At 37.0% G+C, this 12,543-nt stretch overlaps 1 protein-coding gene across 2 annotated transcripts in view; it reads left to right on the top strand.

The window, feature by feature from the left end:
• The first annotated feature begins 10,647 nt into the window (after positions 1–10,647).
• Positions 10,648–12,543, top strand: part of LOC134675724 (transcription activator GAGA-like) — a 4,860-nt gene continuing 2,964 nt past the window's right edge. The window contains exons 1-3 of one of the 2 annotated variants that reach the window (XM_063534036.1): positions 10,648–10,737; positions 10,813–11,040; positions 11,160–11,305. In XM_063534036.1, the coding sequence (XP_063390106.1) occupies positions 10,836–11,040; positions 11,160–11,305 (351 nt within the window). In that variant the 5' untranslated portion in view covers positions 10,648–10,737; positions 10,813–10,835. The remainder of the gene's footprint in view (positions 10,738–10,812; positions 11,041–11,159; positions 11,306–12,543) is intronic. The other variant, XM_063534042.1, reaches the window with a different exon arrangement.

Raw genomic sequence — 12,543 nt, 5'->3', positions numbered from 1 at the left:
TTGCACAATTATATTGAATGAACGAATACTGAATGGCAGAATAAGTTTGTAACTTTAACTTTTAAAAATTAATTAAAGAGGGAAATTGTTTTTGACATTTTGGATGTGAAGGTTTGATTTGAGTGATGCTTGATGGTTAAATAATAATTATTTTAGCTTATTTCCTCGCATGTTTGGAGAAAAGCACTATATATGCCTCGGCAGGAATAGCAATTCGTGGATTCGTCTTCTTTGTCGGACTCCGCTTCGCGTCGTCCGACAAAATCGAAACTCATCCACGAATTGCCCTTTCCCGGCCTCTGCAATAATGTACTATTTCTCAAACATGCAATGAAATATTGATGTTATGTTCCTTATAATAGGCTGCGAAGTATGACGTTTCAGGTGCGGCTAGGACAAAAGGTCGTTAATGGAATTTCATACACATCTGTGTATGACCATTCAGGCCTAGGCCGGCAAAGTCCTCTTTTTTAATTTTCATCTCACAGATAGTTGTGACACAGCATCGTGGAGCATTCATCCATTAAAAAAGAGGCAGTATTTGCTTTATGGTTCGTAATGACACTCTGCCACTACGCATATAAAAAAAAAAAACAAAAAACAATGTTTGCTATAATTTGCAGTTTTATTTGTATAAAATCAACATGAACTTAAGAAATAATACATTCTATAATTTTATAATTTTAAATTATAAATTTAACTACACAAATAAAAACATTTAAAATATTTCATCTAAACGTTAGCGGTAAAAAGGTCTACTCAAACACGCGTAGTTATATTTTTTAATTTTTTATGGAGGTAAAGTTGAAAAATATTCATTCTGTTTTATTGGATTTATGGTGCGTTGTTGATTTTTTAATTTTAATATGAGTTCCGACGAAATAATGAAATTAATATTAATTGTAATCGTACATAGGTGTTGGAATTGGCAGCGTAAGCAGAATTGATTTTAAATAACTTGCTGCCTCTGCCGCCAAGTCAAAGACGAAGTATGTATATGGTTGCTTATGGCAATTTCATTATTTGAGAAACTAAGAAAAATGGCTTACAGTTTATTAGAAACAGTTTTGTGGCATATTTTAAATGAATGTAACTACAAATTCGTCAACACTGTGGAAATTATATTTATTTACTCCATGCATAAAGCAACGATGTATGTGAAACATGATATCAACATGAAAGACTATGTAAACTTATGTGACGAAAACGACAGTCAGACGGATACAAGGCGAAAAAATCAAAGATACATGAAAATATACGGGTAGTAAAAATACACGACTCGTGTAAAACATACGCGTGATAATGATATAGGTACGTGTTGGTTATATTTTGGGTGTAGTTTACTTTTAGTTTTTTCTATAAATAAAACTTGGGTTTCGTGGATTTTTTATTTTATTTATTTCATTGCATGTTTGAGAAAAGCACTATACATACTCGTACCTCGGCGGGAAATGGGGTTGCCCGCGCTCAGGCCTATCCGGCCTCGCTTCGCTCGGCCGTCTATATGTCTTCGGCCGGCAACCCCTTTCGTCCCGGCCTCTGTAGTAATGTACTATTTTAAAAATTGTGTAATGTACGGAACCCTTGGAATGCGAGTCCGACTCGCACTTGGCCGGTTTTTAAATTATTACAGTAATTCGCAATAGCCTCTGGTTTTAGGTAACACATATGTATATGTACGTATAATTATATACCTACGCGATCGCACATAAATTAAAAATGCCTTTTGCTTCCACTGAATTCAATCTACAGGCGTAACTCAAGTGTCGACAATCAGATTATAGATTTTCTTAGAAATAATTCACAAAATCCATCTCGGGTGGAGATGTAATCTACATTTCGATTGTCGTCTTCTTCATTACTTTCGTATTCTGAGCAGTAGATTTGTTCGAGGTTAGAATTCGAGGCTTAATTGAGGTCCATTCAACTGAGTTATTGGTAAGCGGTCACTAGCCGCTGGGCGAGCGCGTCTGCATTTAATTTTCTGTCATTTATGAAGGCATGTAATTACAATTTTTCGTTGGCCGTCTTGTGGCTAAACGAATGAAATATAATATTTGGGCTTGTGATTTTATAAAATATTTTTTTAAGTTATTCGAAAAAGGCAACGACATAGTTCACTTTTGAATTTTATTTTTGAAATCAGGCAAATATACATAACATATATCAATTTTATGGATCACACTAGGCTAAGCCTGTCCCGTGACTCCACGTTTACACATTATGTTAAGAGCGAAAAGTACCTACACTAAATAACATTTGCCAGTAAAATTATTAATCTTTTTTATCATAGGTAGGTACTGACTTTAACAACCATCACAAATCAAAACAATCAGTCGCTCAAATATATGTGCCTTTTGATGTGAAGTCAACCGCAAACGCTTGTGGCAAAGGTAAGACGAATGGAAGCGTGAAACGGGCGAGTTAGCGGTCTCGAGATAGACTATTGAGGTTCACAATGGGGCCAATCACGCGGCCCTAAGACCTCAAGAGGCACGTCCTCACACTTCCGAGTTGGGACTTCGTTGGATTCGGTCGCAAAAATACGATATCAATTCCCGGTGTGATATATCCATAATAATGTAGTTAATCTCGGGGAGCGTGCGGTGACTTAAACAGTGACCCAATAAGGTAGCAATATTGAATTAATCAAGGAATTATTCATTAGTAATGAATGACAGTGAGGCCGGCCTAGTTTTAAGCTGACTATATTATCTAAGATGACCTAGGGAGGCAAAGTAACATTTTGTATAAGTGAAATTTACTTTTGCTTAAATCATGCACGACAGGCACGACTAACAACAATTGTATATTACTAGCAATATACCTAATACTCTTTCATATCCTCTATTTTTACGCTCAGCTTTGATAGCATAAAATAAAAGCTAACTGTAGATTTAATTTAATGTTATCGCTCCACTAAAGCAAGTAAGCGATAGGATAAGTGAGTAAACGGCGGGGTAACGAAATCAGCGTAATCGAATAGCCCTCGACTCATAACCATATCGAGTTAGGGATATCGATTAGATCTATTCGATACACGAGAGCGGAACCGATAGCCAAATAAACTAGCGAGCCGCATCGATTACCTGTCACCGGCAGCCCCGGAGTGGACGCTGGACTCACCGACTCACTGCCCAGCCAAGGGATGCCAACGCGTTGATTCTCTATTTATCTATGGACGTATATACGTTATACATAACCTTTGACCAATAGGGTATTTTCCTACTAGTCGAATCCGTTACTTTTTTAGAACTGTCTAAACGATTGGCTAATATGGAATTTATATGAAACATTACATCGTGACGTCACGGTCAACTCACCTACTTTTTATACTTCTATCCGATTTATTAAATAGAATAGAACTTGTGTTCAGAAATAATTCCGATCTGTGTTTTTCTAATAATTATCTGGTGCTTTATTTCATGCATGGTGTAAAATAATTTATTTTAAATACAGTATAACACCCTATTTACACAGTTTTTTAAGTAAAGCATAATAATTATGCAAAGTACAAACATAATTCCTATAGCAGTCAATATGCATGCACCTTTGTAAGTTAAAAAAAAATTCAGTTGTGTTAGGGCAGCAATTCCAGCCAGCCTAATAAAATAATAAAATTAGGTACATTCGCTATCAGAATAGAAAACTTGTGCTAGAAAGTTTTCTCGGCTTTTAATAAATGGCCCATTCACCGCATACTTTCCTTTGCATGAAGGGGGACTACTTTATCGTTATAACTCGTGACACCAGAAAATTAAAAGTGCGGCGTCATGCTAGGGCTATCTTAGGAAATAGGGTGACTGTGCTCTTGCAGAACTTAATTAATTGGTGGCCGGGACACGTCTCTCAATCGATGTGGAAACTTTACTGCCGTTTAACTTTTTTGCGATTCCAGAAGGGTCTTGGCAATTCCATGTTTGCTATAAAGTTTGTTGGACGTAAGTGAAGCATCAGCTTTGAAATACTCGTAACATTGGGGCTGTCTCTCTACTTTGCCTAAACGTTGATTGATAGAGAATCCTTAAGACATTAAAGCTGCTGCTTTTTGTATGTTAAGGTTTACTTTGGGCAGTAAAGTTTTTTCAGTTAAAGTTAAAATGGGACCGGGAATAATGCTACGCGGAACTAACGCGAGTGGGGAAAAATGCGATCGGGAATAATGCTACGCGGAACTAACGCGTTTGGGGCACTGATCTAGCTACTCATTTAAACAACCGTTAGGTAGTAAAACTACGGCGAATCAATAAAGGTGGAAAGAGCCTAAACAATTTCCTTTAAATAAATACATATACGTAAGTAGCTACGCCACATAAAAAAATCCAGTTGTAAGTTGTAACCCTCCGTACTTGCTAGTTTTAAATATTCCCATTCATTGTGAGTGCTGACAATGCTCTAACGGTCTCAATATAACGACCTGAAGAGACCTCTCTCGCTAGATTATTCAACAAAGATGTAGACCTCACAAAACTAGATAGGTACCTACCTATTGCGTGTGCGGAATAAAATTATGTAAATTCAATATAATAGAAGAGTTGCGTAAATGGGTTGTTTGTGAAAACAACCCATTTACCATCTTGGTTCGCTGATATTTGAAGATTATATTTTGCCTACCTACTCTAGCAAAATGATCGCCAAGCATACTTACATATACGAATATATTATATTAGTGAATGTTCTGTGTCTCGGCTATATCCCTTAACCACTTACTTTATGCTAAAATTTTACTTCTGTGGTAAGTATGCTGACTAAGATTTAAAAATAAATGAAAAACAGCTAGTTCGTTATATTTTACAATTTTGCGCTAGCATCCTTTAAAGCGGTGACTCCAAATAAACTGGGACAGTAGCCAGGAAAAGAGGAAAGAAGAATGCACTATGGCACGACTTCGTAGCCGTAGCACTACGGCGTAGCAGTCGTAGACTCTGACTCACGGCTCGATTCGGAAAATGAATTAGATCTCTACTAGACCTCAACAAGTTACGATATGGATAATTTAAAGATATTTGTAAGATAGATATGTCAAATTTGACGTTTCCGCGATTCTGGAGGTCCTCTTGAACGATTCCGACAAGTTATGACTTAGATATCCAAGTCACATCTAGTCGATATCTAATGTAAATCTAGTTCATCTCTATATCGTCTCTAGATCTTGTGATTATCTCGTTTCCCGAATACGCGTGTAAGATTATAGTTTATTTTTATATGGAATAACTGTCCTGTAAAATTTTCATAGACATTTTTTGGATGTTAATTTGTGTAGAAATGTAAAATATTACATTCAAGTAAAAAAAGTGCGGTAAAACCAAATTTCTTCTTATTTTTAATTAAGAAGGAACTAAACAAAAGAGACTTGAAGGAACCATCATAGGGCCTGCACCGACTGAGGGCCCGATTCGGATTTTGAAACAGACATCTATTAGATATCTTTTAGACATCACCAAGATACGATAACGATATGCTAAGATCTAACCTGTCAAATTTGACATTTGCGCGATTCTGGAGATACTCTTGAACGATTTCCACAGGATATGACTTAGAGATCCAATTCACATCTAATAGATATCTTACTCTATCTAACGTAAAAGTGACATTGGTTGCCCGAATTGCGCTGCAAAAGGGAACTAGTTGATATCTAAACTATAACGTATCTAGAATGGATCTAGTACGTGTCGTCTCTTGTCAATATCTTGAAGTTCGAATACGGCAGTGATGCTGCTGCTATTTGGTATGTGTACAGGATGGCCTTAGCCTCTCGACAAACCTTAATATGCAGGGTGTTTAGGGAATTACTGACTTCTGCACAAAGTTATATGTAGGTACATCAGACTTTTATAAAAGTTAATATCTTAACCCATTATTAAAAGGTCCGTCACCTATTCAGAATAACAGTGGGACTAATTTAAGGTTTCCGTACCCTGAGGACTGAAAGGGACTCCATTATAATAACTCGCTGTCCGTTTCTAGTTCACGCAGTTTAACCATTAAAACCATTAACTTGTAGGAAGCATAAAAAGTTAATTGTTCCTAAAGTTAAATCCTAAACCTTTACTTGAATCGATCCTATAAAACCTCATTATCAACGACGTTTTGCAAAACTTGCAAACTTAAACTTATAGATAAAACTACTTTACATTTGATGTAAAATCTATAAACAATAAATATAAATCTTATTATTAATATAAGTATGTATTGTTAACTTATATCGGGTTGTGAGGAACTACCAACTTGCTACCAACACGAATAAGACTGATAATGACATTTAATCAATATCTCGAAGACAGCAGCCATTCAAACAAAACAATAGTTGCCAATTAAGTACTGTTAATTACAGAGCTCCGTCATCTCTCAACCGGTTTGAAAAAAATATTTTATTTCTTTGAAAATGACACTACTGTTATAGATTGTTCCTATTTTTGTCTAAAATCTGATATATGGGGGCCCCATTATCAGATGAGGAATCGAAGGAACTCCTCAAATCTTACAGCCTTTAAGATTTGAGGAGTTCCTTATATGTGTAACTTAGGTCCATTTGCACCATTCGCTAACGGCTAACCCGAACTTAGCCGGTAAACTACAAGTTACAATTTACAAGCGGAAGTCTCTTTCTAACCCTATGTGTTAAAACGAGACTTCCGCTTGTAAATTGTAACTTGTAGCTTTATAAAATAGGCCACTGGAGTTTCTATGGTTACCAGTACAATTTGGCACTGAGTTAACGATTTAACCACCTAACCTCGGGTTAGTGGGATGGTGCAAGTGGCCTGAGTCCCATGTTTGACATACGAACGAAATACGGAGGCCGATTCTAATATAGTTTTGATTTTGTTATGATAAGACCGAGCGTATATATAGGACAAGCAAATTAGAATCAAAAATAGCGTTTGAGGAATTAATTCCCAGCAAAATGGAAATCGTTTTAAAACTTTCATTTTAGTTCTAAATGCGTGAAATCTAAGTTTGCTCCATCCCAGGCAGGAGGTGTGCATACATTTTGAGAGCCATAAGTAGTAGGCGATCATTTTTGCTTCGGATTTTCAAAACCACTCAATGCAGAAGGAACCCACTTTCAATTACAATGGCACTACCCTCACGGTTTGGTGGATCAGATACCTACTGGTATCTAAAAAGGCGTTGTTGGATTACGTCAATTTTCATCATGATAAGAACTAATTTTCCGTCGGACGTACTAAGCAAAAAACTGAATAAAGCAAGAATTTATGCACACCACCACGGATGGAGCAAACTCGAATTACACACATTTAGGGCCGAACGAATGTATTAGGTAAAACGATTTCCAGCTACAATGAAATGCCTAATGAAACGAATCTAAGTTTTACACGCGCGCACGGACAACAATCAGCGTCAGATATTTTTAAGGTCGTATCAAAGCAAGATCACAACCTTAATATGTTATGAAATCAGAATCTGTCTTACGAGCATTTTCGAGCATGTTTAAGAAATAGGTAATAAATCGGTAATTATCTGCAATGCCGCAAGAGTCATGAATTCATGAAATAACAACTAATTAATAAACAATAGCGCCATCTTAAATGCAGACAGTGACATATATCGCTGAGCGACGTAACCATAGCTAGAGCTGTATAGCGTTGATGTAACGCAATATAGTACTTCTAGCGTCATCTAGTAGCGAGTACTGTCAAACTAGCCGACTGTGGCAAATGAGCACCCAACTTTGCCAAGGGATAAAATGATGAAAGGCACTGAAATTATGCCTTTTACCCGAGTTAAACATTCTACTTTTCATTTCAAATACGAGGAAAGTAAAATCTATGTGTTTTTAAAAACATGACTCATCATCATCATCCCCTCCTAGCCGTTTTCGGCTACAGCGACTGCTATGCTACAGCTGAGAGCGTCGCTGGTGCGCTCTCAGGTGATTGACGTAGCCAATCCTTGCACCAAATGTGCGAACTTGGAACGTGGAATGGTCTAGTGCAGAAAAGTATCATTTTCTGCTCACCTTTTAGAACAACAATGAACTTCTTTCAGAGCATGAAAAATGGATGACCTTCTTTCAGAGCATGAAATAGTACATTATTGTCGAGGCTCGGAAGTAGCTACTTGCAGGCTGAGGATTCGTTTTAAACGGACGACCTTGGGAGTCCGTTTAATTGAATCCGAAGCCAGCAAGTAGCCTTCCAGCCGAGTCATATATAGTGCTTTTCTCAAAAATGGTGCAAGAAATATAAATATCATAGAAATATTTTACAAAAGCAACGTTGTTACGTATATATTTTCACAGAAGAAAGCCCTTGCCGCCTTTTTATTTTTTTAATAAAAATATAGAAGTGTATTTTTCTGCCGAAAATACGCCAACCTATTTGAGACAACTAAATAGTCGCGGTCAAGTCGCGGTACTAATCATCTGTTTGGCTGTTTAAAGCGCCTGTGCCTCCAATTGATATGGCCATTTCAACTTTTAAAAAGTTTGGAACTCGACAAATAATAATGGAATTTGTATGCAACATTGCAGTCCCAAAATCGAGACTATGGAAGGTAGAGGTAGGTACTTCTACACTCCATAATCGAGACTGCAATGTATTTAACTTTTTAATTTTTGACTGACCATAAACTAAACGCTTCGCGACCTATTTTTTAGACGGCAAGGTCGACTTTGCCGTCCATTTTTGAGAAAAATGGATTGTCATAACTTTGGTCATAGCACTGTCAAAATTTACTTGTTTTTATTTACACCGACTATAGTGGTCCTCGTAGTAACTCCTTAAAAAAACAACGGGTTGCACTCCGGGAGTGCCGGCAGAAGTGAAAACTCAACGACATTGTAACTCAAAATATTAATAACAGCGTCATCTAGTGCAAAATATCTGCAGCACTAAGTTCGTTTTTTTTAGCATTAGAAATAAGGTAAACAATCTTGATATCTCTTTTAATTTAAAAACACATTTTAAAAATAAGTTACGGCAAATATGTAACAATTATGTATCTATAGCTGGTCAAGCAAATCTTGTCAGTAAAAAAAGGCGCGAAATTCAAATTTTCTATGGGACGATATCCCTTCCCGCCTACATTTTTCAAATTTGCCGCCTTTTTCTACTGACAAGATCTGCTTGACCAGCATTAATACGATCATTTATATTATTCTGCTTTCATAAGTAATAGTTTTTGATTTTTAAAAGGTGTTAAGACATGTTAAGATCGCTTAACTTCTTGCAAGTTCTTTCTAATGCTAAAAAAAACGAACTATATGTATAATTGAGGTTAACGCCATCTGGCGTTATTTTGTCGCATTACTTGAAACCCCTAAGCACATCACTCACTAGATGGCATTTAAATAAAAAAAAACAATGACATTGTCCGTCACACATGCATCACCCAAGCGTTAAGGGCCCTGCGCCGCCTAAACGAAACAGCAGGCTCAGGCATACATTTTCGCCGCGCGATAAGCCCGCTCCACACTCGTGCGCGAATCGCGGCGCGAAGCCGCGAACGCGAGTCTGGAGTGGATTTCGCATATCAGCGAACTAGACTCCACACTCGCGTTCGCGGCTTCGCCCGCGATTCACGCGCATAGTCTGGAGGGCGCTATAGAAAAAGAGGGTTACGCCTTACGCCTTATGCTGTCTCGAGTTTAACATTTTTTCCCCACCTCAAAAATGCACAGCGCCGCTAAAGAAGTTTCTATAGACGGTCAAGCAAATCTTGTCGGTAGAAAAAGGCGCGAAATTCAAATTTTCTATGAGATGATATCCCTTCGCGCCTACATTTTTCAAATTTGCCGCCTTTTTCTACTGACAAGATCTGCTTGACCAAGTATACTTCAAAAATCAAATAATAAATATGTGACACTTGGCAACACTGGATACTGGCGGACGGTTCGTTAAGGCTTGTCCAGACGGGGACAATTTTTCGCCAATCAAATTAAATTGTTCGATCAAATCAGGCACGCAAACGCCAATTTGACTCACCGAATTCAACCGCGATTCAGCGCGAATATTTAATAGGGCTTAAATTCAGCGGATATTAATATTATATTACTCCATAACAAGAAAAAATATATAAGGTCGCGCCCGAGCTAGAATCGCTGATTGCTTAAGAGCATTTTCTGTACAAAACCGTCTGCCGATTTATGCGGGGGAGGGGCATGTCAAATGTTGTAGGTACTTACATGATTTGTACTTAACGTACAAATTGCCATGTCAGATAATCGTCAGACTATACGAAAGTTTGCATAATTTTGTGCAAGGTTTTCGGCAGAGAGGTAAGCTCTTAGCCTCCATTCGCACGATAGCTTTTTCAACGCGCGTTAAAAAAGCGCTTGAATCTGTCCGCACTCTAAATTCCATTTAACGACCAAGGCTTAAAGTCGAAAATCCAACAACACTTGATAAAAAGCGCCACTGCTGTCGTGTGAATACATACATAGCTATCCATTTGTGACATTCAAACGCTTTTTTAACGCGCGTTGAAAAAGCTGTCGTGCGAATGGGGGCTAAAAGGCGACTCCGCTTATTAAATGATCTAAGGCAGATTGTTGACAGAATTGACAATTTAATCAGATTGAGCGAAAAATTGTTCCGTCTGGACATTTGGTCGACTCACCTTGTAGTGCAAACGAGGTTTAAATTATTTACCACAGACAAAGCAAAAAGCATAATCAAAGCTTCACGACTGACTACCGACGCGCTACGGAGATGACAGTTTGCTTCGCAAATTAAAATTGCTAAATTAGATTGCGAATACTGCCGGGGAAGAGTAAATACCATTTTACAACTTGATATATGATAATTTAAGTCCATGGAGTATAGTAATTATCCATTCGTATTTCAGATGCAATTTGAAACGAGATAAAAATGGATCAACAATTCTCATTGTCTTGGAACAACTTTCATGGAAACCTAACAAAAGGATTCGCCGGCTTATTAGGAAACGGTGAATTTGTGGATGTAACTATTGCGGTAGACGGCCACTTACTACAGGCTCACAAAGTAATTTTATCGATATGTTCGCCTTATTTCAAGAAGATGTTCCAAGTAAATCCGTGTCAACATCCAATTAGTAAGTTAAATTTTATTTATAGACAAACTTTGTGTATTCAAAACAGTATGTTTCTCGGTAGAGTGTTTTATTTACTTTTATAATTCTGATAGCTCGCATTATATTGAGATTTGTTGCAGTTGTCTTGAGAGATGTTACACACAAAGCCATGAGGGATCTGTTACAATTTATGTACAATGGAGAAGTCAGCGTAAAGCGAGAAGATCTTACTAGCTTTTTAGGCACAGCAGAAGTTTTGCAAATCAAAGGATTGACCAATAAAGAGGTTAGTTTTTATCTTCTTTAAATATAGGTCCACTCCAAATCAATAATACTACAGGTTACAATAGGTATAGGATAGGATGCATACATTTTTTTCTATTTATGTATTAGACCTTGTTGTATGTATTTAACTTTGTTTTGATGTACCTCACTATCTTGGTGCTGTCCTATTGAGCTAAAATTTGTCAATTATATAATATGGTACAATCCAGCTAATTCTATGGTGGAGACAAAGATGGACAGAGAAACTTCAGGATCTCTGATAAAATAATGTGACTTCATTGAGTTTGAGCTCCATGGAATTAACTCAAAACTTTCAATAATGAGATTTTTATTGGACTGTAATTTCTTTTTAAGAAATTCTCTTTTAAAAGCTTGTCAAAGCTTTTTTAATTTATTATATAGGTACAATAAGATTAATGAGCTTTCTTAAAATCCATTCTCTGCAACACACTGTAGGTTTATTTGTTTCAGAGGGTTTCTTAATAATACCAATACATTTTTGAATAACCATTTCATCTAAACAATACTTACGATCAGTAATAATAATACATACTGTAGCAAAATTAGTACTAAAATAAAATATACCAAAATTGCCACGAGATAAAACGTTTTATTTACAATTTAAAAGGATAAACACCTTGCCTTGATAGTTTAAAAAAAAAAGGTAACTGCCACCGAAATCAGCTAAGTAACAATATAGGTAATTTTTAATAAGCACCGTGCCACCGAAATCAACAAGTAACAATATAGGTAATTTTTAATAAGCACCGTGCCACCGATATCAGCTAAGTAATAATATAGGTAATTTTTAATAAGCACTGTCACCGAAATCTACCTTTTAAACTAATAAAAAAACTTCCTAGCAGGCTATGTGTTCCCTACTGGTACCAGACAGGAACAGAGGCTACGGGCAATAATTTAATCTAGAGAAATATACAAAGAGAGTTGTCGAATGGTTTAGCAGGAACAGGCTCAGGCCTCTGGTGTACTGCTCACGCTCAGACTGATGTCGAGAATAATAGGCTTAGACCTATGGTGCACAGTCCACACACAGGCTGGAATTGTTGGCTCGGGTTGAAATAGTAGAATGAACTATGCGCGGTAACATAGCATGTGCCTTGGTCCGTGTCCACAAACGCAATTGTAAAAATATTCCCCGAATAAGAAAACTGCGAACGAAGAGAAGAGCCACGCTAAAGTAAAGATATGAAAACAAATAAGATAATAAAATAAAAGATG

The sequence above is a fragment of the Cydia fagiglandana genome, chromosome 2, assembly GCF_963556715.1.
Source record: "Cydia fagiglandana chromosome 2, ilCydFagi1.1, whole genome shotgun sequence".
NCBI classification, from domain to species: domain Eukaryota; kingdom Metazoa; phylum Arthropoda; class Insecta; order Lepidoptera; family Tortricidae; genus Cydia; species Cydia fagiglandana.
Note: the sequence above shows the minus strand (reverse complement) of the source record. Positions and strands in the feature narration are given on the sequence as shown.